Consider the following 27,406-nt stretch of genomic DNA (forward strand, 5'->3'; position numbering starts at 1 on the left):
CTCCAGGGTCAACCAAATTCTAGGCGCACCCCCGGTCCTGAAAGGTGTGGATTTGAAAAAGTTCATACAAAGGCCGTTCCAAGAGGAAGCGGCTACAATACCCATCCAAAAAAGGTTTAGAATGCCAGACCTCCCAAAATGCAACGGAACCTCAGACCCCAATGAGCACGTTACTGCTTACACTTGCACAGTGAAGGGCAACGACATAAAGGATGACAAGATCGAGTCTGTCCTACTAAAGAAGTTCGGGGAAATATTCTCGAAGGGGGCCATGATGTGGTATCACAACCTAGCTCCTAATTCTATAGACTCATTTGCCATGCTGGAAGACTCCTTCATAAAGGCACATGTCAATCCCATCAAAGTAGCAACAAGGAAATATGACGTGTTCAAGATCAAGTAGAGGGAAACTAAATGCTGCGAGAGTTCGTATCTCGCTTCCAAATGTAACGAATGGAACTACCACCGGTCTCTGATGACTAGGCAATGTAGTCCATCACTCAAGGTCTGAATGAAGGAAGCTCGATGGCTTCAAAGTAGTTGAAACAGAATTTGGTCGAGTATCCCACTGTGACCTGGTCGGACGTCCACAACCGATACTAGTCGAAGATCAGGGCTGAAGAAGACCAGCTAGGAGCCCCCTCGGGCTTAGTATACCCAAGAAGGCTTCCGGTGAAGGAACCGAAGTCAAACAAAGAAAGATATCATCCACACACCGAAGACAGAAGGAACGCCCCGAGGCTTAACCCACCTTGCATTGATCGAAGGATAGACCGAGGATAGAACCCTCAGGGACTCATCAATAGAGCCAGATTCGTTAGGAACACAGAGCCAACAGAGCTACCCCACCTATTAGAATACAACTTCAACGTCGATGTATCGGACATCGTGTTCGCCGTTAGTAAAATCAGAGACGCCAGGTGGCCCAGGCCTGTACAATCAGATCCTTCATAAAGGAATCATAACTTAGTGTGCTAGTTTCACAACATACACGGCCACAGGACTGAGGATTGCCACCAACTTTGAGAAAAGGTAACTCGACTACTTAACAAAGGTCACCTCCGGAAATTCCTCAGCGACCAAGCCAAAAATCAGTTCCGAGAAAGAGAGGCGGCCAAGAAGAACGAAACAAATGAGCCACAACATGTCATCCACATGATCTTGGGAGGCATCGATGCCCTGCAGGAACCCGTGATGAGAAAGAAAAAAATTTCCATCACCAGAGAAAAACGAACCCGAGGGTATGCCCGAGGATGCCCTCACATTCAACTAAGAGGACATCGAGACCTTGTCTAAACCCCACAATGATGCACTGGTAATATCTTTCCTTGTAAACTCTTTTCAAATCAAACGTGTACTCGTGGATCCAGGTAGCTCGGCCAACACTATCAGGTCAAGGGTAGTAGAGTAGCTCAGACTACTTGACCAAATTGCGCCCGCCACTCGAGTTCTCAACGGATTCTACATGGCAAGTGAAACAATGAAAGGAGAAATCACCCTCCTAGTTAACGTGGCCGGCACAACCTAAAACGTCAAATTCCATGTCGTCGAAGGAAACATGAGGTACAACGCCTTGTTTGGGCGGCCGTCGATACATTGCATGAGAGTAGTAAAATCCACCCTCCACCAAATGATGAAATTCCCGACAAAGGATGGGATTAAAACTGTCTACGGGGAACAACACGCGGCGAGGGAAATGATCGCAGTGCACGACGTGACACCGACACCAATACCTCCACTCGCAAAAGAGTCGAGGGGTAGTCAAACTACATCTTCAGTTAAGCCTAATTAAACAAAGCAAAAGATCATACCGCATCATTATCTCGAGTAACTGGGACATATCGTACCTCAAAACATCGTCGACACATCCCACACAAAGGTATAACCATCTCCCTTTTCATTTTGTATTTCATACTAACTCTTATGCAGGCACCCGACCAAAACAGTCAAAGCGCTAACCCAGCTCGAGGACCTTAAGGTTTTAAAGCATCTGTTGCACACTTTTCCTTTGGCCAAGTTTTTATCCTGAAAAAGGGTTTTAATGAGGCAACATCCACATGCTACCTAAGGAAGACTCAACAAGTATTCGAGGCTTCTTTTGCAATCAACCTCGAACACTAAGGGGCATCCCCCTGTAAGGCCAACCGCTCGTAAAAGCCACGAAACAGCAAATGGGGTCCCAATAGGAAAATGATATACAAGGCCAAATGGTCGAACGAACCGTGTCCGTATAGTCGGGCCCCTGATGGCAAAAACATGTACAGTTGTACCCAATAATTAAAGAATATATTTTATCGAAGAATCTCACACTCTAAAAGAAGCTCGGCACCTCCGAAAAAATGACTTTTCCGCCGAAAACGTCCCGAACACTCGGGGACTGATATCAACAATGCACCATATGAACGACCTCCAGGTTGGGACTCCAAGCTCATAAGCCCTTAATGAGGCAACATAAAAATCATGAAACGTCTCCAAGGCTGAAAGTGCCCCAAATAATCGGGGACTTGCATCAAAATCTCAAAAAACGTACGACCTCAGGGTCGGGGTCTCCGAAATCGTAAGTCCTCAATGAGGCAATACAAAGTTTACAAGTAACGACTTCCAAGCTAAGATACCCTCGATGACTTGGGGACTATCGCCAATCGCCATTCATTAATAAACCCGAGGAAATAAGACCGCGAGCGGGCAGACTCAGTCTCGTAAGACCTACATAAGGAAGCAAAATATCTGTAAGACCTCAAGCAAGGCATGAACAATACTTGTACCAAGTATCCAAAACTATAAGACCTCAAAGGCATGTAAAACTTGTAAGACCTTACTAAAGGCATAAAGACGATCTCAATGTTTCGGCTATATATTGAACTTGTAAGACCCCTAAAAAGGCATACCCTCGATATAGATGCCAAAACTACTTCATTCGAAACATAAAGGCTCCGTCCGAACACAAATGAATCCGGTCACAAGGCTGTACCAGCCAAACTATCGTGACTCTGGGATGCCCTACCGTCGCTACAAAAGCACAGGCCTTCCACTACTTCGAATCTACTTCGAAAAGAACCAATTAAATAGGCTACCCTCGACAAAGGCAAAAGAGCATCGACCATGTTAGCTCCAAATCATAGGCTTTAAAACACTCAGCCTCCTAGCCAACTCTCCTGAGGTGCTCGATCATCACCATATAATGACTTACAATCGAGGTTTTTTATTAGACCATCGAAGAGTCAGGCAAAAATTATTTCAAAAAGTCCTTAACGAGGGAAAAATAAAGCCCACATAAAAGGTCGCATAGACCCAAGGCATAAGAGACACTGTCGCCACCCCACATATATAAAAGGTCGCATCAGTTGGTGGCATAAGATCCATTGTCACCAGCCCACACTTAAAGGCCGCATCGGCCCAAGGTGTAAGAGCCATTATCGCCAGCCCGCACAAATACAAAACTTGAGGGTCGAGTGAGATCGAGTCGTAACCCGATTTGGAGACCGAACCCAAAATAGTTAACTAAACATGCCTAAGAGCAAGGCATAAGAGCCATTATCTCCAGCCCGCACTAAAAGACCGCATCGGCCCAAGGCGTAAGAGCCATTGTCGCCAGCCCACATAAAATGTCGCATCGACCAAGTGCTTAAGAGCCTACGGGCTAGCCTAATGAGCCCTAGGGCCATATCACGACCCTAAGGATTCCTACCAACTCAAAGACCTGTTCACCTGGCCATATTCAAAATATAAAGAAATACAAAAGAAATAAAGCCGCAAGCTTTTCTTTTATACACATATGCGAAAAATGCAATCTCCATCTACAAACATGCTTTGAAAATGCTACATAAAGATGGCAAAATCTATGCCCCCCCGGGGAATATGGCCTGTCGGCCTCTTCTTCGCTTTCTTCAGTATCGTGCAAAAGTAACCGGCATCACGCTCGTCTGCCCTTGCTCGTGCCAACTATTCCGAGAGGATAAAAGCCCTAGCATGGATCTCCTCGAGGGTCTTTCTTCGAGATTTGCAATGATCGTATTCTTCAATCCTCACTTCACGGTCGAGGATCCTTCTCAGCTCAGCTTGAGCATCAGCAACATCCTTTGAATAGATCAACATCTCCTGGTCAACCTTAGTTCGGCTCATTACAACTTCAGCCCAGGCATCAACGATCTCAGCCCTGACCTTTGAAAGCTCGGACTCCAACTTTGTAATCATATCTGTCTAAACTGAAGCATTACCACGAGCTTGTCGTGCCCTATTTTTTCCTCCGCGGAGAATGTCCGGATTTTGACATTCATGGGGGCAATTACTCATTTCCTTTTAGGAATTGGGTATTTGAAGAGTCGTCACCTAACGAATTAAGGTGCGTTAGGGCACCTAGAGCGATTAACTCTTGGATTGGTTTGCATTACTAGAAATTAGGGTAATGGCTCGAAATGACCTCGAGGGGAAGGTGTTAGGCACCCCTCTTGGTCCACAACTGTGGGTCTCGGCAAAACATCTATTTACGAATTAGTACATTAACAACTAAATAGTGGAATCAAATAATTTGCAAGTAAAACACGTTGTATAACTCAAATAATAAGGGAAAGATTTTGAACAAGTTGTATATATATAAAACAATGTTTTAAACAAAAGGAATTTGGGGAAAGGAGGAGTCCTAGGTTGGTTAGCCAATAGGATCACCCCACACAATGTCCGGTAAAAACTCCTCAATGAGGGGATACACGTGACATTAGCGCGTAGTCATCATATCCCATATCTACCCTTCCCACCCCCTTAGTGGTCATTAAAGCGCGTGTTGATCAGCGATCTCTATTGCATGCTGTTACCCGTCCCTTCTTAATGGTCCTGGAGGAAATGTAGGACCCCTACCTATAGATAGTTCTAGACAGACCCCTAAGGTTTTAAAGGAGAAAATACTAAGGCGAAAGGAAAGAACAATTAGGACCTTACCACATAAGACAGAAAAGGAGCAATTAGACGCTCAAGTTTACCTCCACAAACATTGCACATAGGCATCACGACTCAAACACAGATAAGGGCCTTTTGTTAAACAATATCCTAAGGCATGATGTCTAAGTGAATACCAAGACATAGAAGATAGGCAATTTATTTATTTTATAAACTCAAAAGTAATGGCCCTATCAGTTTGCCTACTGATTTCAAGCATGTTGAATCAAGACAACATTAAGTAGCAGAAATAGTTTCAGAGTTACAGGATTTGAAAACGCCCTATAGGCTTGCCTACATGCGGAATAATGATAACTACGTTTTATATAGTAAAACAGGGGAAGATTTTAAAACTGACTCTCGATTCCCTATAGGCATGCTTTCTAATAGTGAATTAAAATAGCTTTTGAAAGAACTCATTTCAGGAAAACACCGTTAATGAAACCAACTTCGAAGCGAACTAATCAAGAACTGGTTTGACTTATTTAAACTAAACTGATTTTAGATCTATAGGCAGAGTTTCTAATATTGTTTCCTATCGGCATGACATCTAATTGTTTAAGAGGTGGTGTTAGAAACTTGTAGGAATGATAACAAATGAAAACACATGTAAACACTCGTTATAACAGAAGTTGAACTGGACCATATCCTATAGGCATGGTATCTACTTGTGAAGTTGATTTTAAGTCCTATAAACATGATTTCTATCCCTTGAAACCTATAGGCATGATTTCTAACAGGGTAAGGCAAATATAGCAAATATAACATCCTATAAGCATGGTTTCTACCCATATTACCCTACAAATATGTAACTACCCACCCCTTTTCACTAGTTACCCCAATATTTATTTACAAATTATTACAGACCATATGAAATGAATTACATAAATAGATAAACAGAAAAGATAATGAGTTACATGAATTACATAATAATTTACATGAATAAATTATTATAGACTATATGAAATGAATTACATGAATTACATACTAAAAGGTGTAAGCCTCTTGATAATGAGTCTTGAGGCAAGAATACCTATCCACCTTAATGATGAAATACAATGAGAGATTCAGAATTTAAATACAAGTTTCAACAAGCAAAAGAAGTAAGATGAAGAAGAGTACGAGGCACCCAATAAAGAAGGTTAACAATGTTTATAATTCAGGCAGAGGAATATAAGATTTTTGAGTTAAATTCAACAGTAATAAAGGTATGTACAATTGGTCGTACCCATCTCAGTTATGCCCTATGGGGGCTAACATGTGTAGTTTAAGAAAAGGACGGAACATCAGGATCCTGTTGGGGTTAGAGTAACCCAAAATGGTAAATGGATTGTTTGTGTTAGTTGACATGTTCGAAGGGTATAACAAATGTGCTAATAGATCTTCTTGTGAGACACCCATAAGGTGCAACAATTAGATGTGAATACTACCATTATCAAAAAAAAAAAAACAGAAGATAAGTACTGAAAGCTTGGAAGGAATAAATATTACCTTAGTGTGACTCTAATCCCAAGTAGAGAAAGGACGTTGAGCAACCCGAAGAGTCGATGGATGAAGCAAGGGGAGCAAAAAGCAAAAGAATATCTTGCTAATGTTTTCACAAGAAAAGTATAGGCAGAAATACTAGCACAGTAATGAGAAGAGAGATAAGGAAGAATTACGAATAAGATGCAATACATGGATGATAACGGTAGATCAAAAAGATGACGGTATTACCGGGTCCATAATCAGGTGAAGGAAGAGACGACTGGTGATAGGCCTTAAGACAACAAAAGAGTACATGCCACGAAGTTATATCCTCATTTCAAGAAGTAAGTTCGTGACTCTAACGTGATAACCAATAGGAAAAGCTAGACCCTAGAATAATAGAGATCAATATGGGCTGGTGAACAAGATAAAGTAAACATGAATTAGGGATTTAGTGATTTGATAATGGTCGACATCATGAGAATTTCATATTTCGTGCCGGCAATTATAAAATGGACAACAGAAGAAGATTCATGAAAAATTCAGAGAATGGTCATTCAGGAAGATGGTTCACTAAAGTAAGCAATGTGAGCAAAATTAAGCTTAAGAGACTGCATGTGCCAGTTATAGTAATTGTCACCTCGCGAGTAATGAGTTTCATTATCCTTAGAATAGAAGGATTACCACAAGGAGAGTAACGGTCATCGATGATGTGAAAGGATGCCAAAAATAAAGAGGTACAATATCTATAGGCAGATTGTCATAGCTCCAACTCTTAGTACTCCCCTAAAGGGGGAATATGGAATGACGTGACATTACATCACAATTATGTGGTTCTAGTAATTTCGGAATGGTAAAGGAAGAATGCGATAAAACTAAAAAGTGATGAGATTGTACTTATTCAAAGCCTACAGATGCAAACACGACGTCCCGGAGAGAAAGTAAGGGTTCCTGCCCAAGATATTATTTATTAATAAGGAGCCAGTGCGAGAGGTAAGTTAAGACAAAGGAAATGACCCAAGAAAGAATACGCGGAATATTGATACGGGAATGGGCCAACAAGTAATTAGTAGATGATTCAAGAAGAGCCTATCTATGGCTAGACAAGAGAATATAGACAAATCAACAAATCGTACAAGATAAACATAGGGAATGCCAATATAGGGAATTCAGCCTCATAGTTATGACATCGTGATCCTTGAAAAATACCCATATAAGAGTTGGGGAAGTTAAAAAGGTACCGTATGAGTGTTACAGAAATAAAAGGAAGTGCCACCGTGAAGACAGTGAAAGACTAGTTGAGGAAATAAGGAAGAAGGCTTCAACTAATGCACAGTGACCTAAGGAGGAAAGGGTTGTGTAACAACAATTTAACTACAGAATTGTATGTACTCCAAAAGTTGCACCTACCATGGCTAATGACCGGGGAGTAAAACCGAAAGTAATATTCGAGATCATATGAGTTGCACAAAAACTTCAGCATGCGTGCGAACTCAAATAAGCTAAGTATGCACGCAAAAGGGGGCAAAAAAACCAGGAAAAGCAATTGCCTACATTTGAAGAAAGCTTAAATGGAACGAAAGGAATTATTCGATTAATGATCAGCCGTAGAAGACTCCGGTATAAGCTAAAAGAAGGAATTAGGTCTAGGTCATAGATAAAGGATTGAATCAGACTATATCATGGTTTTCCAAAGCATCCATAAAAGTCTAAAGTAATAACAAAATGCCATGAGCCACAGATTGAAAGATAGCTTGAGCCTACATAAAGTCTAATCAGAAGAAAAATGAAACTAAACAATTACATCAACTAAGTAAATTAGGAGTCTGCTTATTGGACCCAAAAAGTTACAAACATCGTGATTGAGAACATTGTATAATCACTCTTAATATCAGAGGTACAAGAGAACTAGTACAGTAGCCATATTCTATAATGGCTCTACGATAGAGCAGTTAGAAGAGTACCATTATGGAGCTACCACCAAATTGTGTATGCACTAGAGGTGCAAGTATTATAAGAGAGCTTCAAGTTGTGGATGTGATTATACCTATGTGAAAGGGAGGTCATGAAAGAGATAAATGATATGATGTGAGACTTTAAGATAACTAAGGTAGAGGTGGACAACGTATGAGATACTAAAATACAAAAGGTTGTGAATAGTCCTTACTTTGGATGGAAGGCTAGAAATATGAGGATTCAATATCTATGAATAATAGCAGCATCGTCAGTAGCATATCCTCCAGCCTATGGTCTAGGTATCGAGAAGCTTGATTAAGAGAATAAAGAAGAGTTAGAGATGATGTGATGTCTCGCTTGATATTCCAGAAAGACATAAGGAAATCTATGATGCAACCAAGTTGAAAGGTTGCAAGTAATATAAATAGAGAGGTGTAGGTTGCAAGCTACTGTATGGTAAAGCGACAAGTTTCTAGAAGACATGAGTAAGGATAAGAAAGGGTGAGTGAGAAGGTAACAAAAATGGATAAGTCCTTAGGATTAAGCCCATGAAAACAAGAAGAGCAAACGGTTTCTCTAAGTTATACAAAGCTCACTATAGCCTGAATGAACTCAACTGAGTCTAAGACAAATAGCATTTAGAAGAGATGGAATGCTTTAGAATGTGGGTGTGATTATGATAGATAAAGGATGATGTTTGGGCCTTCGATTGAGTAATGGTCAGATGAAAAAAGGGACTTCATGAATTGGACAATATTATAATATTCGTAAGAGCTATGGGTTATGAGACTAATAGGATCATCAATCAACATTCGAGGAAGAATGTTCCAAAGGGGGAAATGATGTTACACCCCATGTTTTCGTACGTGAGATTATTTATAAGTCAATTGATGTAAGCTTAGAAATGATATCAACTTGGAAAGTAAATAAAGTAAGTTAATCATTTTATAATGGAGGTTACAAATATTTAAGATCATGAATACCAAGTACCAAGAGGGTTTTAAGGCTTTGAAGCTAAATAAATTGAAGAAAATAAGTTTCGTCAAAAGTCGACCAGTTGTAATGTTATAACACGTACTTTTGGGATGATAGTAGGGTGCTTAACACTATAAGGAAATTATTTTATGATTTATTTTAGTCGTATGATATCCGTGTCTTATGTTTTGAAGTCAAGCGAGTTGTGGAACAAAAGTTGGAAAAGGTCATCACAAGTTCCGTTCATATATATGTTGAAAATTAGGTCAAATATAGCTGAGAATTTCTCCCTATGTACTTGGAATTACGGGATGATATACCTACCAAATTGAATATCTACGAGTCTAGTTTCCAATAAATTAAATCATTCATTGATACAACATTGGAGTAGAGAGATATTCGCATTTTGCAAGACTGTGCAGATTAGTAGGTGACAAGTAGGTGCATCACGTACTTGCTAAAAGGAGAGGCCTCAATTAAAAGCTCCAAAGTCGGCCAAGAGGGTAATTTTAAGGTCTATTAAACTCATTTCTTTCACCTATATTTCAGACCAAGAAAACCACATTGAACCCCTGCAACTCCTTCCCAAAAATCCCACACAAACCCTAGATTATTTCGGATGTTACGAAGTGATTCTAGTGCCGAAAACCCCGGACAGCTTGCTAGTTTCTCTTTCTCCTTCATGTAGCTGAGTTGGGGGACTATTTATTGATGGATAAGGACTGGGTTTCGTGGTTCTACTCAGTCCAAGGTAAGTTTATGCTCCTCCTTCCATTATCTATGCTCGTACAAGTTGTAACTCGATCGTAAAGACTAGACCTAGCGAGTTTTGAATGAGCGGTATGCTGTTTGTTGTTGCATCACTGTTGGCTGCTTTTGAACTTAATTTTAAGTTGAATTGATGGTTGTTTTATAGGGTAATAGGATTAATTATGTACTGTTATTTGTGTTGCTAAATTTGAAAGAAAAGACAAGTCGAAACATGTTTTAGTCAACCGAAATCAGTATTGAGTTGTTGAACTTGTGGGACTATTTGTCGGCTGTTTTGTGTTGCTATCGGATTATCTATTTTGCTACTATTTTTATGGATTTTGGGAGGATAAATAGTGTGGAGAAACACCACATAATGGCAGGGTGGTTTTTTGGTCGTTCGTTGTTATATTTTTAGGTTGTTGGATACTACTTTGGTTGTCGTTTTATGGATGAAGTGATTAGGGTGTGTGGGCTGTTTTGTGGTATATTGTGATGTAGATAAGGCTGGAACATGATTCATACATGTTGTTATTGTTGTGTTCTTGATGTTGTTAGTATATGGTATTAGAGGATGGCCTTGTTATTGGCGAGATGCTGCCAAAATTTACGTAAACAAGCTACTAGTTTAAGTTTCGGACATAGACTTTACTCAACAGTGATTTTGAATCTCCTTATGTTGTGGTAGATTAAATTGAGTTGTTTGACGAATTGCTTGGAATGAATTAAGTACTCAACGGAGTTAAGGTATGTTAATGCTAACCCTTCTTTCTTTTGGCATGATCTATATGAAATGAACCAAACGAGCAAATGCACAACTTCCATAAATTACTCTATTTGTAGAAATTCTAGAGATGTGTATGTTCTTATCCTCCCATAAGCCTTATTATTCTATCGTCCGTTCATGTGTCTCAGAAAAAACATATTTTATAAAGTTTATCCGAAAGGCATATTGAGCTTTATGGCATTCCGAAAAAATCTTATTAACATATTTCTTATGCATTTCATGCATTTATACATGTACATTAACCCACGACCCAGACAGCGTTATATACGCGTATATATGTATATATATGTATATGAGTTATGGAAAAAGGTTATGGTGTTATATACGCACCACCACCTGATCAGCTGGTATATGTTGACGATTTTGCTCACAGTGGCCGAGATGATTTGATGGGATGCCCTTAGAGGCTGGTTGATATTATGAACATATGTACCTATGCACGACATGACATTCATACCCATATACATGACATTATAAGTATTTCATGATTTACGGAATTATCCAGACTTACAGGTTGAGTCATTTACTCTATATTTCTTCCATGTCTTTTATGTACTTATTTAGGTGTCTTACATACTTGGTCCATTATTCGTACTAACCTCCCTTTTTCCTAGGGACGTTGCGTTTCATGCTCGCAGGTCCTGATAGATAGGTCGAGAGTCCTCCAAGTAGGTTGTCAGCTCAGTGGAAGGTGTTGGTGCGCTCCATTTGCTCTGGAGTTGCTTCTTTGGTCAGTATGATTAGTACATGTATTGATTGGTATGGCGGGATCCTGTCCCGACCTTTATGACATTATGTATTCTTTGAGGCTTGTAGACAGATGTCATGTATACAGATACATGTATGGCCTGGTCGGCCTATGTTTCGAGTATGTAAAGAATCATGCCGGCCTTATAGGCCCGTACTTCATATGTATAAGTTTGTTTTCCCTCATGCTTTACTCCGGTTCATTTACCTATAATAGAATGATATGAAAGATACATTATGTTGGTACTCGGTTGGGTAAGGTACCGGGTGCCCGTCGTAGCCCATCGGTTTGGGTCATGACAATTAGGTCTACTGACAGTAAGATAGAGAAGAGACCCATGATTCACAGGAGACCCAACTTCATCCATGTCTAGTCGAGTGGCCATAGCAATGGGAGTGTCTATCACCTTTGATGTTTCCATGTCAAACCTCTTCAAGAGCTCCCTGGTGTATTTTTGCCGATATGTATAAGTTTGTTTTCCCTCATGCTTTACTCTAGTTCATTTACCTATGATAGACTCATATGAAAGATATGTTATGTTGGTAATTGGTTGGGTAAGGTACCGGGTGCCCATCGTGGCCCATCGGTTTGGGTCATGATAATCAGGTCTACTAGCAGTAAGATAGAGAAGAGACCCAATAATGCCTCTATACATAGTTTGATTCACAGGAGACCCAGCTTCATCCATGTCTAGTCGAGTGGCCGTATCAATGGGAGTGTCTATCACCTTTGATGCTTCCATGTCAAACCTCTTCAAGAGCTCCCTAATGTATTTTTGCTGATAAATGAATATACCTATTAGAGACTGTGCGTCCACCAAACTGTATAAAGAACCAGGTTCTCTATGTGTTTCCTCTGAAAGTACTGATGAACCAAACTATATAGGGATCTGGTCCTATATTAGTTTGGCACAGTGCTAAGTTTGTGTAAGTACACCAAATAGTAGAGTACCTGGTCCTTTATCGGGTTTTGCAATGAATGCTAGTAAACCTGAATGTAAATAATGCCGTGGATTTTTACGTGGAAAAATCCCACACAAGGGATCAAAAAACCATGACCTACACCTATAGGCTTTTAACTTCACTAACTTGCAATCACCCTATTACAAGCCACTTTACAATAACTCTGTTGCAAAGACTTCAACTAACTTGTGATGCTCTCATCACAAGCCACTCTATAACTATCCTAGTTACAAAGAATTTGACTAACTTGTGGTATTTCTACCACAAGCCACTTTGTCACACTACGGTTACAAAGGCTTTGACTAACTTATGATGTTTCCACCACAAGCCACTTTGTCATACTATGGTTACAAAGAACTTTTCTTATGACTCAACCTAATCAATGCTTCTTTGAAATCTAGATAGGAGTTACAATGAAGAACATACAAAAAATACTCAGCAACCCTAAGTACTTAAGATATCATCAATCGCGGATTAGGTCCTTGAGGTTGCAGCAACTTTGTTCTTGAGAGAGGTTCTTGAACACTTGAGAGAATATTTTCCTTTTCTAATTTTGCAAGTGTTACACCTGAATCTTATGCCTTGCATAAGGTTTACATTACACAAGACATCCTTAGTGATGTCCAATCTCAATGGTGATGTCCAATCTAACTGGAAAGTGTCTGATGCACTGTCTGCTGCACTGTTGTAGGCAGTCACTTTCTGCAATTACTTTCCAACTGTAGTTGGCTTGTACTTCTGTCAGAGAACCCTAAGGGACCAGGTCCCTGTTATGTTCCTCTTTGTATAGTTGCGGATAATCACTCAGTTGTGTTCCAGCTGTATAGTTGACTTGTACTTTTGTCAGAGAACTGTAAGGGACCAGGTCCCTATTGTGTTCCTCTTTGTACAGTTCCGGACAGTCACTTTCTGTAGTTGTGTTGTAGCTGTATAGTTGACTTGGACTTCTGTTAGGGGAGCCCCAAGGGATCAGGTTCCTGATCTAGTACTTTTGCACACTGCCCAAATTATCTTGAGTTGAGTAACTTGAATCATTGTACTTTAGTTGATCAAAGAATGTGTGGGCGCTAGAAACAATGCAGTGCGGCAGAATCTTCATTTCCAGCTGTGTCCAATTGACTTTGTACTGCCATGAGGAACCACAAGAGTATCAGGTCCTTGTTTGGGTTCCTTCTTTCTGAAGCTTTCCTGAAGCTGTAGCAAGTTCACATTTGGCTGGAATTCGTTAGATGTAGTGTAATCCAAGTGAGTCAGGTTCACTATCTGGTTCTTGACATTAAGTTTGTTAGATCATCAAAACACAAGGCAATGATATTGATAACCTATCAATTTTCCCCTTTTTGATGATGACAAACTTAGCATTGAATACGAGAAGTTAGAGTTCAGAGAACCAGATTGGATAACAGGATACCACAGGTTCCCCCTGACTTTATGCCCTTACTTACACATGTTTCCTCATATGTTCCCCCTAACTTTTTGCTATCATTCCTGGTCTTTTATCTGGTTCCATACAGAAAGTTTGTTAGATCATCAAAACATAACTTAAAATACTTTAAGCCCATCAATTTCTCCTTTTTTGATGATGACAAACTTTTGAACATTGATGACTATTTGACTTGACCAGATAAGGTACCAGCAACAACATATATTCCCCCTGACATATGATCCCCCTGGCTCTATTCTTCCCCCTTTTGGCATCAACAAAAAGACACAGTCAGACAAAAAGGCATAAAGAAGTCCAACAAATCTAACTCATGCCACATATATGCACACAGTCATGATAGAAAAGAGAAGCAAAAATGAAAACAAGAATTGTACAAGCAAAAGAAGAGTTGTTTTATTGATAAGAAATTTGATTGTTTCAACAGGAGCAGCACGGTGAAATCCAACATGTCATCACAAAAAGACAAACAAAAAGAAAAAAACAGCTATAAAATCACCAGAGCAAAAGATAACTGACCACTGAGAGGATCATGGGTGGCACTAGAAGAGGGAGGCTTGGAAGAGAAGGCAGCAATGGTTTGAGAGCTAAGTCCATCCGGGTAGTTGCAGACAACTGTTAGTCAAGTAGGTTCTCCCGCAGGTTCTTCACTAGTTGCCTAAGTCCAAAACTTGTCTCATACCTGCCATATGGTCTTCATTGAACCATGTCAACCCACAGTTTCCCACTTTTGTTTTCTAAATATTTCAATAGACTTCCCATTCCTGCTCGCAACACCCACAATGTCACCCTCAAACAAATCTTTCTCAGCCACAACCTTTTGTAGATATTTTCACTAAGCAACTAGGTTCCTCCATAGCATCTTTATCAACCTCAACCACTGGAATGTGTTTATTAGCCACAGCTTCCCCCTATTTCATCAACCTCTTCTTCTTTTTTTTATAATACTCTGCTTACTCTTCTACAAGGCAGAATCAAAAGCTTCCCCTTTTTTTTCGACAACCACCTGGTTTGTTTCAGCTAAAAGAGAATCAGGTTCTTCAATAGGTTCTTCTGTGATGGTGTCATGAATCGGAGACTCAAAAAGCACCAGAGTCCTTTCATCCCCTAAGAATGGAGTTTCTTCCCCCAAAGATTCAGGAACAAAGGAGAAGTAGGGTTTCCAACACATGGACGTGAGACGAAGGAGTAGAGGTGACTGGAGATGAGGATGAAACCGGTATGGGTATAGTAGTATCAAGGATAGTGAAGAAGTGGGTTTTTGGTGGTAGTGTTAAAGGAGGTGGAGATGTGGGAGTCATGTTGATGGCAGGACAAAAGAGACGATTGTTTGTTGGCCATGGTAAAGGAAGTGGTAGAATGTTGTGAAAATATTAAAGAGATGTAGAGGGAGACAATGGTTTAGAACTGCAAGTCTGAAAAGTAGGATGATGTGGAAGTTAAATTAATTTTGCTATCCTTTTGTTAGAATAAGCATGCGAAAAACACATTACTACTCTCCTATGGTGCAGGAACCAGGTTTCTGACATGTTTTTGTAAAAGGGTTTTTACAACTCTCCTCCAAAGTTCAACACTGTACCTTTAGCTTTTATGATCATCATGCGTGTTTACCTGCAACTGTATAGATGTGAGTTAGGCCTAGTCAGAAAACACTTTAGACAATTTTACTTTAGTGTGACTATCACAATCATGTCAACAGAACCAGGTTCTCAATTAGGTTCAAGTAATCCCAATGCTATCTTGTTTCTCAAAGCGTTCCTTGCTCAGAGCTTTGTAAAGATATCTGCAATCTGATCTTCCGTGCAACAAAATCTTATACAAATAAGACCCTTTTCCACATTATCCTTGAGAAAATGGTGTCTAACATCAGTGTGCTTAGTTTTCTTGTGTAGAACCGGGTTTTTTGCCATATTGAGAGCACTGGTGTTGACACATAGAAGCGGTACACAATCAATGTATACACCAAAATCTTCCAATTTTTTGCTTGATCCACAGTGAATGAGCACATCATGAGGCATACATGATTCAAGGTAATGAGCCACTCCAGATGTGCCTTTCCTGTCCACCAGATAACCTGCGTAATCAGTGTCAGCATAATCAATAAAGTTGAAATTATCACTTGAAGTATAGTATAGAACCAGGTTCTGTCTACCCTTAAAATATCTCAGAATTCTCTTAACAGCCTTCAGATGAGATTCCTCAGGATTTGATTGGAACCTTGCATGTAATCCCATACTGAATACATGTCTGGCCTACTAGCAGTAAGGTGGAGTAGAGATCCAATTATTTCCATACTCCCATGTCAAACCTTTTCAAGAGTTCTTTGATGCATTTCTGACTGATATACGTTCCCTTTATGGACAGCTTCTCTTGAAGACCCAGGAAGACATTCAGTTCCCCCATCGTACTCATTTCAAACTCACTTCTCATGAGTTTATCAAATTTTTCACATAATGAGTTAGTTGTAGCTCCATATGTGATGTCATCCACATAAATCTGATAAATGAGCAGGTTCCTTCGCCATTTCTTCAAAGACAATGCATTGTCAATCTTTCCTCTTTATTGAATCCTTGGACATCAAGACTTGATTTGTTCCTTGTAGCATATCCATGTTCATCCAGCTCATTCCTGAATACCCACCGGGTCCCTATGATGGTTCTGTCTGAGGGTCTAGGTACTAGGTTCCAAACCTTGTTTCTTTCAAGTTGATGTAGTTCCTCTTGCATTTCAGTAATCCAGTCTGCATCCTACAAGGCTTCCTTGATATTTTTGGGTTCTTTTTAGGATAGAAATGCTTAGAAGGGTAGGGAATATCTAGTTTTTGATCTTTTCTGAACTTCAGAATGAAGGGGGTAATTTTATTATGAAGTGAATGGGAGCTGTTGTGTTTTCAATTTGGAAATGAAGATTGATTGGTTGAGAAACTAGGTAAGTTAAATGGATTTCCCTGCACTCCTTGTTCGGTTACTTGGGGAGTCTCTTGCACTGCATCTCAAACTCTTTCTTGAGCGTCAGGGGTAATGATGGAAGTACCAGGTTCCTCTTGACAAGTATAAGAGGATGTTGAATTGTCTCTCATCTGTGTCCTTCATCTTACTCATCAAATCATCCTTCCCATTTGAAACTCCAGATATTTCCCAGGGACCAAAAGTGGTTCATTATCATAATCATCACTATTTCCTCCTTTTTAGAGGAGGATGTCTCATTGAATAGCAAATAAACACTTCCTTCCACACAGTGTGCCAGTTTGTTGTAGATTTTATGGGCTTTGCTTTGAGGGGAGTATCCCAGAAGGATTTTTGCATCAAACTTCCCAAGATGGTCTTTCTCGTTGTCCAGAACATAGTATTTTCATCGAAAGGTTCTTAGATGAGTTATCTTTGGTTTTCTTCCATTGAGCAACTCATAGGGGGTGTTGTTCATGAGAGGTCTGATCATGCACCTCTTTTCACTCCTGCTCAACATTCCCATAGGAATTGCATGCTCTGTGTTCTTGAACTTTGAATTTGACAAACCATGGACCAGGTTCTTCTTCATCAATATCTCTAGAAGTGAGAGACTAGCATCCTCCAATCCTTTAAGCCAAGTCTTCCAATCATCATCAACTGCATTCAAGCAGCTCATATCACCAGCTTAGACACAAACTTCTACCTTGTTTTCTTCCCCATACCTAGAATGTACCCCTTCTTTCCATTTTTCAAAGGGTACATCCCTTCCTTCCAGGGCTTCCAGTGAGAGAAAATCCATGGTATTTCCAGTCATATGCTTTGAGCATCCACTATTCATGATCCATTGCAGTCCCCTTCCTCCCACTATTCCCTGCACATCTAAATTATGGGTTATATTTAGGAACCCAAAGTAGTTTGGGTCCCTTGTTATGATAGAAGGGGTAGATAAAATATTTTCTAGTCCATGCAGGCAACACTGGTTTCTTGCAAGCGATACCTGGTCCCCCAACAGTAATCACTTTATTTTTTTGAATAGATTGAGCCTTGGCCTGGCATTCTTTTTGAAGTGCCCATTGTTCCCACAGTAGGTACACAGCCAGTTATCAGGAACTATGACGTACTTGCTGTGAGGGTTATAAGGAGTTTTCTCCTTTTGGAACTCTATTCCCTGCATGTTTCCACTATTTTTGAATTACATGGCAGTGCCAGCATCTGAGGACCAGGTCCACTTTAGAGATTTTTCAAGGTTATTGTGAGCACGTGATTTTTGCCCTACAAGAACTACTCCCAAAAATTCAAAATAAAATAGTTTTGTGTTTCTTGTGATTTTTTTGTACTTGTCTGTGCATGTTTATTTTTACTTTAATTAAGAAAGATACAAAAATATGTGTTACATGTGCATTTAGGATTTAATTTTATAATTAGGAATTAATTAAACAATATTTGGATTTGCGAGAATGAAAATCACAAAAGTATGTACTTTGCATTTAATCTTCAATTGTGTGATTTTATTGTTAATTGGCATTTAACTATATGTGATAAATGTTATTAGAAGATAATTAGTATTTTTAATAAGTTAACTTGGTTTATAATTTCAGAAAATAATTTAGGAAGAAAATAAAAAGAAAAGGAGAAGAAAAGAGGAAGGAAATAAATTTGGGCCAATTTAATTAATTTCCCAAGCCCAAACACCCAACCCACCAAAAAACCAACCCAAATCACCCCTATCTGGCCCAATGGACCAAGCCAACCAAACGACGCCGTATGACCGCGTTCAATCTGAACCGCCGATCTCCTAAGATCTAACGGTCCAGTCCACCCCCAACATCGAAGAAACGATGTCGTTTCAAGCCTATCGATCCAGGCCGTTCATTTCATTTGATCCAACGGCCGCAAATCGCCCCCATGCCCCGACCCATTCCCATCCAAAGACCAATCTGGTCTCAAGGTAAACGAAGCGATGTTGTTTTCATTAATGAATAGATCCAAGCCGTTGATCTCATCAGATTGAGCGGGTTGGATTCATTCCGCCCTTTCATATATATATGCTTCAAACCATACCCCACCCCCCAAACCAAATCCCCCCTCGCCCCATAGTCTCTCTCAGACCCCTTAGAGACGACCCTCGAAACCCTAGCCGCCACCAAATCCCTTCGCCGTAAACCCGGCGGCCTGAGGACCGATGACCCTCAAATTCACACCCATGAACCTTCTAACCTCCCTCAACACAAATCCCTACCCCTTTAACCTCGAATCATCCCAGTTTGTTTCGGATCTTCAATCGAAGATTCAAGCAAAACCGTAAACCTACCCAACCAGTCCCAAGTTCACACCCCAGCTCCACCTGACCTCCCTCATTCCCAAACCACCCCTACTTGGGCTTGAATCTTTCTAGAACTGGTCGAATTTTAAATCGATTGAAGAACCCTAGAGAGCCAAAACCTGGAACTTGTCCGAGTAAAGGGGAAATTTGAGGTTCTTAATCGACTTTAGTCGAGTGTTTTCAGTCGAGAACACTCGATTGAGGTCCGTTTGGACCTCAAAAGTTCGAGTCAAAGTTTAAAATGGGAACCGTTTGGAGTTTAGCATATAATTTTGAGGTATTTTTCTTATTTTTCTTTTCTATTTTTGTTGTTGTTTATCTGCTTAAGCTTCATTGTATTTCATCATCTTTTCGATTTATTTCTCTCTTCTCTTTCAGACCTTTTTCTTGGTCCAGTTTGCTTCTATTGATGAGCATATGCTATAAATTGTTTAGTCGATTAAATAGTTTCGTCAATTGGTCCGTTCATGTCTATGGTTCAGTTGTTCTCTTCAAGTTATTGGATGTTGTTTTATCTTCTGACCTTTGTATTCTCAGCCTCAGGGCTCATAGCTAGTATACTTGTTGTTCCGGCATTTTGTTCGAGGTTAATTTGGAGTTATATTTGTTCCCAATATAGATAGCTTATTCTCATGCATCTGTGTGAATCAATTTTTGACCTTAATAGTCCAGTCTGACTATTGCCTTGAATCATTGAATGCCCATCTTGGTTGAAATGCTGTTAGATTTGATATGAGTTCAATTGGTGATTGAGTTTAATGATTCGAATCTACTTGTTTATTATGTTAAGTTTGTTCTGATATAAATCTGACCTTGTTGAATTCTCCTAATGTTGTTGATTGGGAGTTAATTCATTAGTCAATTGATAGGCTTAAATTGGTCATAGCTGAGGTTTCATACAGGTTTAAAAGGATTGGGGTAGGATAGTAATCACAGGGGTATCAGGAGGGTAATGTGGGGAGTTTAAAAGTTTGGCAAATGGTCTTGGTAGTGAGTTGTCAATAAAGTACTTAATTAACCATTAATATAATGTGTTAGTGGGGAACAAAACATAATGGTATGTGGAGGCTTAAAAGGAATTGATTAAAATATAGCATGCCCATACCAATTGAATTAAATAATGGTAAGGAACATATAATAATGGGGAATGCACTTGCTGATTTTAGGGACTGAAATAGGCATTAATGATTAAAATAAAAAGCACTAGGGTAATGGGGGATAATAAAAGAATTGAAAAGATAAGATGTTAGTGGATTAAGCCCTAATGGTATGCCTATTAAAAGGGCTATGAATCAGTCATTGAGGGGGGACTTGAAGGAAGAGAGTTGAGAGAGCTTTTACTGTTTCATTACCTTAATTAACTTGTCAAAAATCTCAGCCAGTAGCCCAACTCCCTGAGAATCATAAACAGTTTTAAAATTCTCTGCTCCAAGTTTTCAGAGATCACTTTTGAGTCTTTAATCAGTTAGAGAGAGTCTTGAAAATCAGTTTCTAAAGCTTAAAGACTAGAGAGCTTGGTCTGTCTTTGAACAATATTCTGGGGAGTAAGGAAGTGTTGGAGAGTTTTTTTTTTTAAGGCAGTCTTAGACAACATTTTAAAAGTGAAGGCATTCAGTAAAAGCAATTAGTCCTCTTAGGTTCTGCATTTGATCCTTCTTTAAGCAGTAAAAAATAGCATTGCAAGCTTGAAGTAAAGTGCCTGATTATCATTTGTTGGGCTGTAGTTTCCAGTTTAAAGTCTGTTTACTGGAGTGTTTGAGGTTCACTGGTTGGTTTTCTTGTTGAGTTTGAGGTCCAATTAGTTGCCAGGAGTTATTTGTTGTTGTTGTTTGGTTTCACAACTGGTTATGAGTTGTGGTCAAGTGTCTTCCTGATTTGAAACTGGGTTGGGAGCTGTTTCTGAATTCCAATTTATTGTCTGCTGGTGTTATTTGTTGTTGTTGTTTGCCGTGTTGTACTGCTGCTGACTTCCTCTTTATTCTTCAGGTCACTCCAATCCAGGTACACAAATAAGCTCCATTTGATGTAACCTTGAGATGTAAACATGAAATGGAAGTGCTCGGGCCCTTAATTATTTGATGTTGTATCTGTAGCTCAGTAGATATAGATGATAAGTAGTTGTATAGTCCAATTTGATCCATAACTCAATGAAATGTAGACTGTGAAGTTTGTACCTAATTAAGACTGTTTAAACTGTTAATTCGTGTTTATTAGTTGTAGACTTAGTATAGTTTAGTACTGACTTCAGTTAACGTTGAGTTAAAAATCGGATATCTGCATTGTTTGGACCTACAATTAATTCAGAACTCAACATGTGGTGCTTATTCCGATTTCAGGTTAAACGCGCTCTTAAAACATCCCAACATGCTAGTTATTGATGTCCTCTCCTTTGTTCGTTAAGCTCACTATTTCGACGTAGGAACAAGTAATTGCATGTTAATGGTTAATATCAATAGTCTACTTGAATTTGAATCAGTTAACTTATTCATGAATGTTAGCAGAATCAAATAACCGAGTCGTGTAGTTCAAAACTCGATCCAGCATATGGATTGGGTTCTTTGGACCTAAAGTTGAAATGGCATTTGGTCTACTAATTTTCAATTGATAGACTATAGGATTTTCTAATATTAACTAATTAGGGCCCCCTTTTACTTATTTCTTTAGAGACAAATAAATAGAAGAATAATAGTCATTTAGGATTAGCCTTTAAATAATAAATGAGACGAGCCTCGCCAAATAAAACGCATAAGTTGAGGGGCCCTCAGTAAATATTATGTTAAAATTCTTTAGATTTCGGGACGGACCGTCTAATGAATTTCACGGCTTTCCTTGTTTGAGTTCCTACCTTTTGAAGCTTTCCTGAAGCTGTAGCAAGTTCATATTTGGCTGGAATCCGTTAGATGTAGTGTAATCCAAGTAAGACAGGTTCCCTATCTGGTTCTTGACATTAAGTTTGTTAGATAATCAAAACACAAGACAAATATATTGAAAACCTATCAATTTTCCCCTTTTTGATGATGACAAACTTAGCGTTGAATACGAGAAGTTAGAGTTCAGAGAACCAGATTGGATAACAGGATACCACATGTTCTCCCTAACTTTATACCCTTACTTACACATGTTTCCTCATATGTCCCCCCTGACTTTTTGCTATCATTCCTGGTCTTTTATCTGGTTCAATACAAAAAGTTTGTTAGATCATCAAAACATAGCTTAAAAGACTTTAAGCCCATTAGTACCCTTTGGGACTGTTTTACTTGAAGACCCAAGAAGATGTTCAGTTACCCTATCATACTCATTTCAAACTCACTTCCCATGAGTTTTGCATATTCTTTACACAGAGAATCAGTTGTTGCCCCAAAAAAGTTATAATCAACATAGACCTGAACAATGAGCAGGTTCCTTCCCTATTTCTTTAGAAACAAGGTTTTGTCAATTTTCCCTTTTTTAAAGCCATTTTCCAAGAGAAAATTTGACAGCCTTTCATACCAAGCTCGAGGAGCCTGCTTCAAACCAGATAGTGTTTTATCAAGTTTAAACACACATTCAGAGTGTTCATGACATTCAAACCCTGGATGTTGCTTTACATAGACTTTTCCCTAAAAAGTCCATTCAGAAATGTGCTTTTGACATCCATTTGGAACAAGGTGAATTCCATATGAGATGCAAAAGCGATTAGAATTCTAATAGCTTCTATGCGAGCGACCAGAGCAAACATTTCATCATAGTCAATCCCTTCCTCCTGATTGTAGCCTTGAACGACTAGACTGGCCTTGTTCTTTTTGGTATTTCCATGTTCATCAAGCTTGTCCCTATATACCCACCTGGTTCCTATAATGGTTCAATCTAAGGGTCTAAGTACCAGGTCCCCGACATTGTTCCTTTCAAACTGGTGTAACTCGTCTTGCATGGCTGTAATCCAATCTGCATCTTTCAAGTCTTCCTTAATATTCTGGGGCTCTATTTGGGAGAGAAAGGCTGAGAAATCAAGTGAATATTTTGATTTTGACCTAGTTTGTACTCCAAAATCTAGAGGTGTAGTTATGTTGTCAAGAGGATAAGAGCTTTTATGTCTCCAGTTAGACGTTGGAGGCTCATTTAGAGTGAATGTGGGTACATTTGGCTGGTTTTCCTGTGTTCTCTCAGGTGCTAGTGGAGTATCCTGAACTGCATCAACCACTCTTTCTACAGCTTCAGTGATTGTAATTGAAGTACCTGGTTCCATTGAAGATGAGGTAGTGTTGTCTTCACTCAGCTCTTTTACTTGGCTCATAATGTCTGCCTTTCCATTTGTCATGTCAATGACTTCACCAGGGACTAGTAAGGGTTCTCCATCTTGATCTTCTTCAACACTCTTCTCACACGATGAATATTACTCATCAAAAATAACATTAAAACTTTCCTCAACACATTGAGTCCGCTTATTATATATCTTGTACGGTTTGCTTTGAGAAGAATAGTCCAGAAATATTCCTTCATCACTTTTGGCATCGAATTTACCAAGCTGATCGTTTCCATTATTGAGAACATATAATTTGCACCCAAATGTTCTTAGGTGAGTCAAATTGGATTTCCTTCCATTCAGCAACTCATATGGAGTTTTGTTCAAGAGGGATCTGATCATGCACCTGTTCACCAAGTAGCAGGCAGTGTTTACTGCTTCAGCCTATAAGTTCTTTTCAATTCCACTATCGATTAGCATTATTCTTGCCATCTCTTCCAAAGTTTTGTTCTTCCTTTCCACTACTATATTTTGCTGGGGAGTTCTGGAAGCTGAGAAGTTGTGGGTAATTCCATTTTCATTGCAGAACTCATCAAATTTGGCATTGTCAAATTCTGTTCCATGATCTGACCTAATGCATGCGACTCTAGACTCCATCTTCACCTGGATTTTCTTCACAAATGCCAAAAACACTTCAAAGGTTTCATCTTTAGTTCTAAGAAACATAGTCCATGTGAATCTGGAGTAGTCATCCACTATCACGAAGATGTGTCTTTTTCCTCCTCTACTTTGTACTCTCAAAGGACCACATATGTCTATATGCAAAAGCTCAAGTGGCTTTGAAGTGCTCACATCCCTTTTAGACTTAAAGGAGGACTTCACATGTTTTCCTCTAGCACAGACATCACAAATTGTTTGCACCTTGAACTTTGACATGGGCCGACCATGGACCAAGTCCTTCTGAATTAGTTTGTTCAGAAGTGAAAAGCTTGCGTGCCACAGTTCAGCATCATCATCAATGCCTTTTAGACAACTCAGTTCACCACTTTGTAAGGACTCAAAATCAGCAACATACATGTTCTTGTATCTCTTGCCACAAATACCACTTCACCAATTACCAAATCAGTAACTGTACATATCTTGGACAAGAATTCCACCTTGTTTCCCTTATCACAGATCTGAGAGACACTTAGGAGACTGTACTTAAGGCCATTGACATAGTACACATTTTCAATAGAATGAGTGAGTGACTTCCCAACTTTTCCAACTCCAAGAATGTATCCCTTTTTCCCATTTCCAAAGGATACGCTCCCTCATTGCAAGGATTTTAGTGAAAGAAAGTTCATGGTGCTCCCAGTCATGTGCTTTGAACACCCACTATCCATGAACCATTGTTGATCGCTTCCTTTCACTGTTCCCTGCACAAGAAGGTCAAGAGTTAGTTTTAGGAACCCAAGCAAGTTTGGGTCCCTTGTAGTAGGCAAGAGGATGAGAAAGGGCTCTCTTAGTCCATGCAGGTAATGTGCGCATTTTGTGAGTGGAACCTGGTCCCTCTTTTGTAGTCACCCTTTCAGCAAACACTTTGCTTTTCTGAACAGATTGAACCCTTGCCTGGCAATTTTTTTTGAAGTGCCCATTGTTCCCACAATCGGTATAGAGCCAATTATCAGAAATAATGACGTACTTGCTGTGATGGTTGTAGGGAGTTTTCTCCCTTTGGAACCCTATTCCCTACCTGTTTCCACCATTATTAGCGTATATGGCAGTGATAGCTTCTAAGGACCAGCTCCACTTTAGGAACTTTTCAAGATCATTTTTTACTCTTTCCAGATCAGTTTGTAGGTTCTTGTTTTTCTCAATTTCATCACACATCCTAGTTCTCATAGCTCTCAACTCATTTTCAAGCCTAATGTGTTCCACACTAGCTATCTCTTTTCCATTTCTAGAATTTACAGGTTTTGACTTAGTCCTTGGTCTCTCTATTGTTTACCTTAGGTCTGCAATTACTCCCAGGAAATCATTTCTTTCTTCTTTCAATGTTTCAATTGTTTCCTTATGGTCAATAACTACAGCCACTAAGTCATCTCTAGTTTGTTTAGCTTCTCCTAGTTCTACGGTCAAGGAATCCCTATCCTCCACAAGACTATGATAGGTATCAATCAATATACTAGCTAAAGATATGAGCTTCTTAGGAGAGTAGGATTTCAAATTTCTCTGAGCATCCCTGAAATTTACCTCCTTGTTGTCATCGTCTTCATCATCATCTGATTGGACCATCAAAGCAAAGGTTGAGTCATATTCATTTTCCTCACCTTTAACTTCTATCATGGAACTATCACCAACATCAGTTTCATCTTCAGACTCACCAGAGGAATCTCCCCATACTGCAAGAGCCTGTTTCATTACATTGTTAGTAGATCTTTTTCTTTTGAGGTCCTTGAAAGGAACCGCATTCCTCTTAGCTGCTTTTTCAGAGTTGTTCTTGGAGAATTCTTGCTTCAAGAGAGGAAAGTCTTTGATGAAGTGTCTAGGATTTCCACACTTATGACAGAGATCATAGTTTTTTGGTTTGCTAGAGCTGCCCCTTTTTAGCATTTCTCCATTTCTTCTGACTCGAAACCTTTTGGTTAAGTAAGCCATGTCAACGTCTTCATCACTTGTGTTATTGCTACCATCTTTGATTACTAGGTTATTTTATTTCTTTGGTTCTCTTCTTTCACTGTCTATCTTCCTCTTCATCTCCTAGGTCTTCAAATTTCCAATAAGCTCTTTTGTGGTCAGCTCTTTCAAGTCCTTTGATTCAGTAATAACATTCACCTTGCTTTCCCATGGGCTAGACAGAATACTAAGGATTTTCCTCACTAGCTTGTTTCTAGGAATGGTTTTGCCAAGTGAGTGTAACTCATTTATGATGGAAGTGAATCTTGTGTGCATATCTTAAATAGATTGGTCATCCTTCATCCTAAAAAGTTCATACTCGGTAGTGAGCATATCGATCTTAGACTGTTTTACTTGGGTAGTTCCCTCATAATCTGTTTTCAAAGCTTCCCATATCTCCTTAGCAGTGTCGCAATCGGAAATTCTATCATATTCTTCAGGTCCTATTCCACACATCAAAATCTTCTTGGCACGAAAATTCTTCTCCACAACTTTCCTGTCTGTGTCAGTGATTCTTTACTAGTTTTTTATGTTGAAAATGGGAGTTCTTCCAGTACCTTTATTGGAATATAAAGACCATCACATATGATATCCTATAACTCAGAATCCTCAGCCATGATAAAATCATGCATTCTTGTTTTCCACCACCCATAGTATTGTCCCTTGAACCTGGGTGGTCGGTATGTAGATTGACCTTCTTCAAAATTTGGTGGAGCAGCCATAAGGATCCTTCCTAGGTGTTAGCCTGATAGGAGGAACCCACTCTGATACCAATTGTTAGTTTGTATGAGTCCACCGAACAGTAGGGTACCTGGTCCTCTACGAGGTTATGCTCAGAATACTTAGTAAAACTGTAAGTAAAAGAGACACAGGATTTTTACGTGGAAAAATGTAAGGCCTCGGAAAAATTTTGCAAAACAATATAGGATTTCGGGGTGCCAGGTAGACTAATTATAATATGTTATGTGCAATAGATATGATGTTGGTTAATTGGATTTGGTAAACAAGTTTATGAGTCATATAATAAGTAAGGTGGGGTCCAAGGAGAGACTTAAGTGTAAGCGAAATGGGAAGATTTCATAATAGGCTAAAATTCCAAAGGTACTTGCACTAGTCTAGATTTTAAACAAGCAAATCTATTTATATATAAGGTATTATGTGATTAATAACCTATCAAATGAAAGGTCTTTGAATCTAGTTTCCAATGCTACAAATTGTTCGTCATTCGGACACTCCT

The 27,406-nt window shown here is 39.3% G+C and overlaps 1 protein-coding gene across 1 annotated transcript; it reads right to left on the reverse strand.

The window, feature by feature from the left end:
* Positions 1 to 15,781: 15,781 nt before the first annotated feature.
* LOC138875391 (uncharacterized) lies at positions 15,782 to 26,151 on the reverse strand. The gene is made up of 11 exons (XM_070154217.1): positions 25,502 to 26,151; positions 25,247 to 25,453; positions 24,175 to 24,616; positions 23,152 to 23,643; positions 22,600 to 22,672; positions 22,434 to 22,460; positions 20,642 to 20,712; positions 18,059 to 18,134; positions 17,461 to 17,623; positions 16,327 to 16,387; positions 15,782 to 16,270 (listed from the first exon to the last, which is right to left on the reverse strand). Exons 1-11 carry the CDS (start codon positions 26,149 to 26,151, stop codon positions 15,782 to 15,784), a joined length of 2,751 nt encoding a protein of 916 aa, XP_070010318.1.
* Between the last annotated feature and the right edge of the window lie 1,255 nt (positions 26,152 to 27,406).

Source organism: Nicotiana sylvestris, chromosome 8, assembly GCF_000393655.2.
Source record: "Nicotiana sylvestris chromosome 8, ASM39365v2, whole genome shotgun sequence".
Lineage (NCBI taxonomy): Eukaryota > Viridiplantae > Streptophyta > Magnoliopsida > Solanales > Solanaceae > Nicotiana > Nicotiana sylvestris.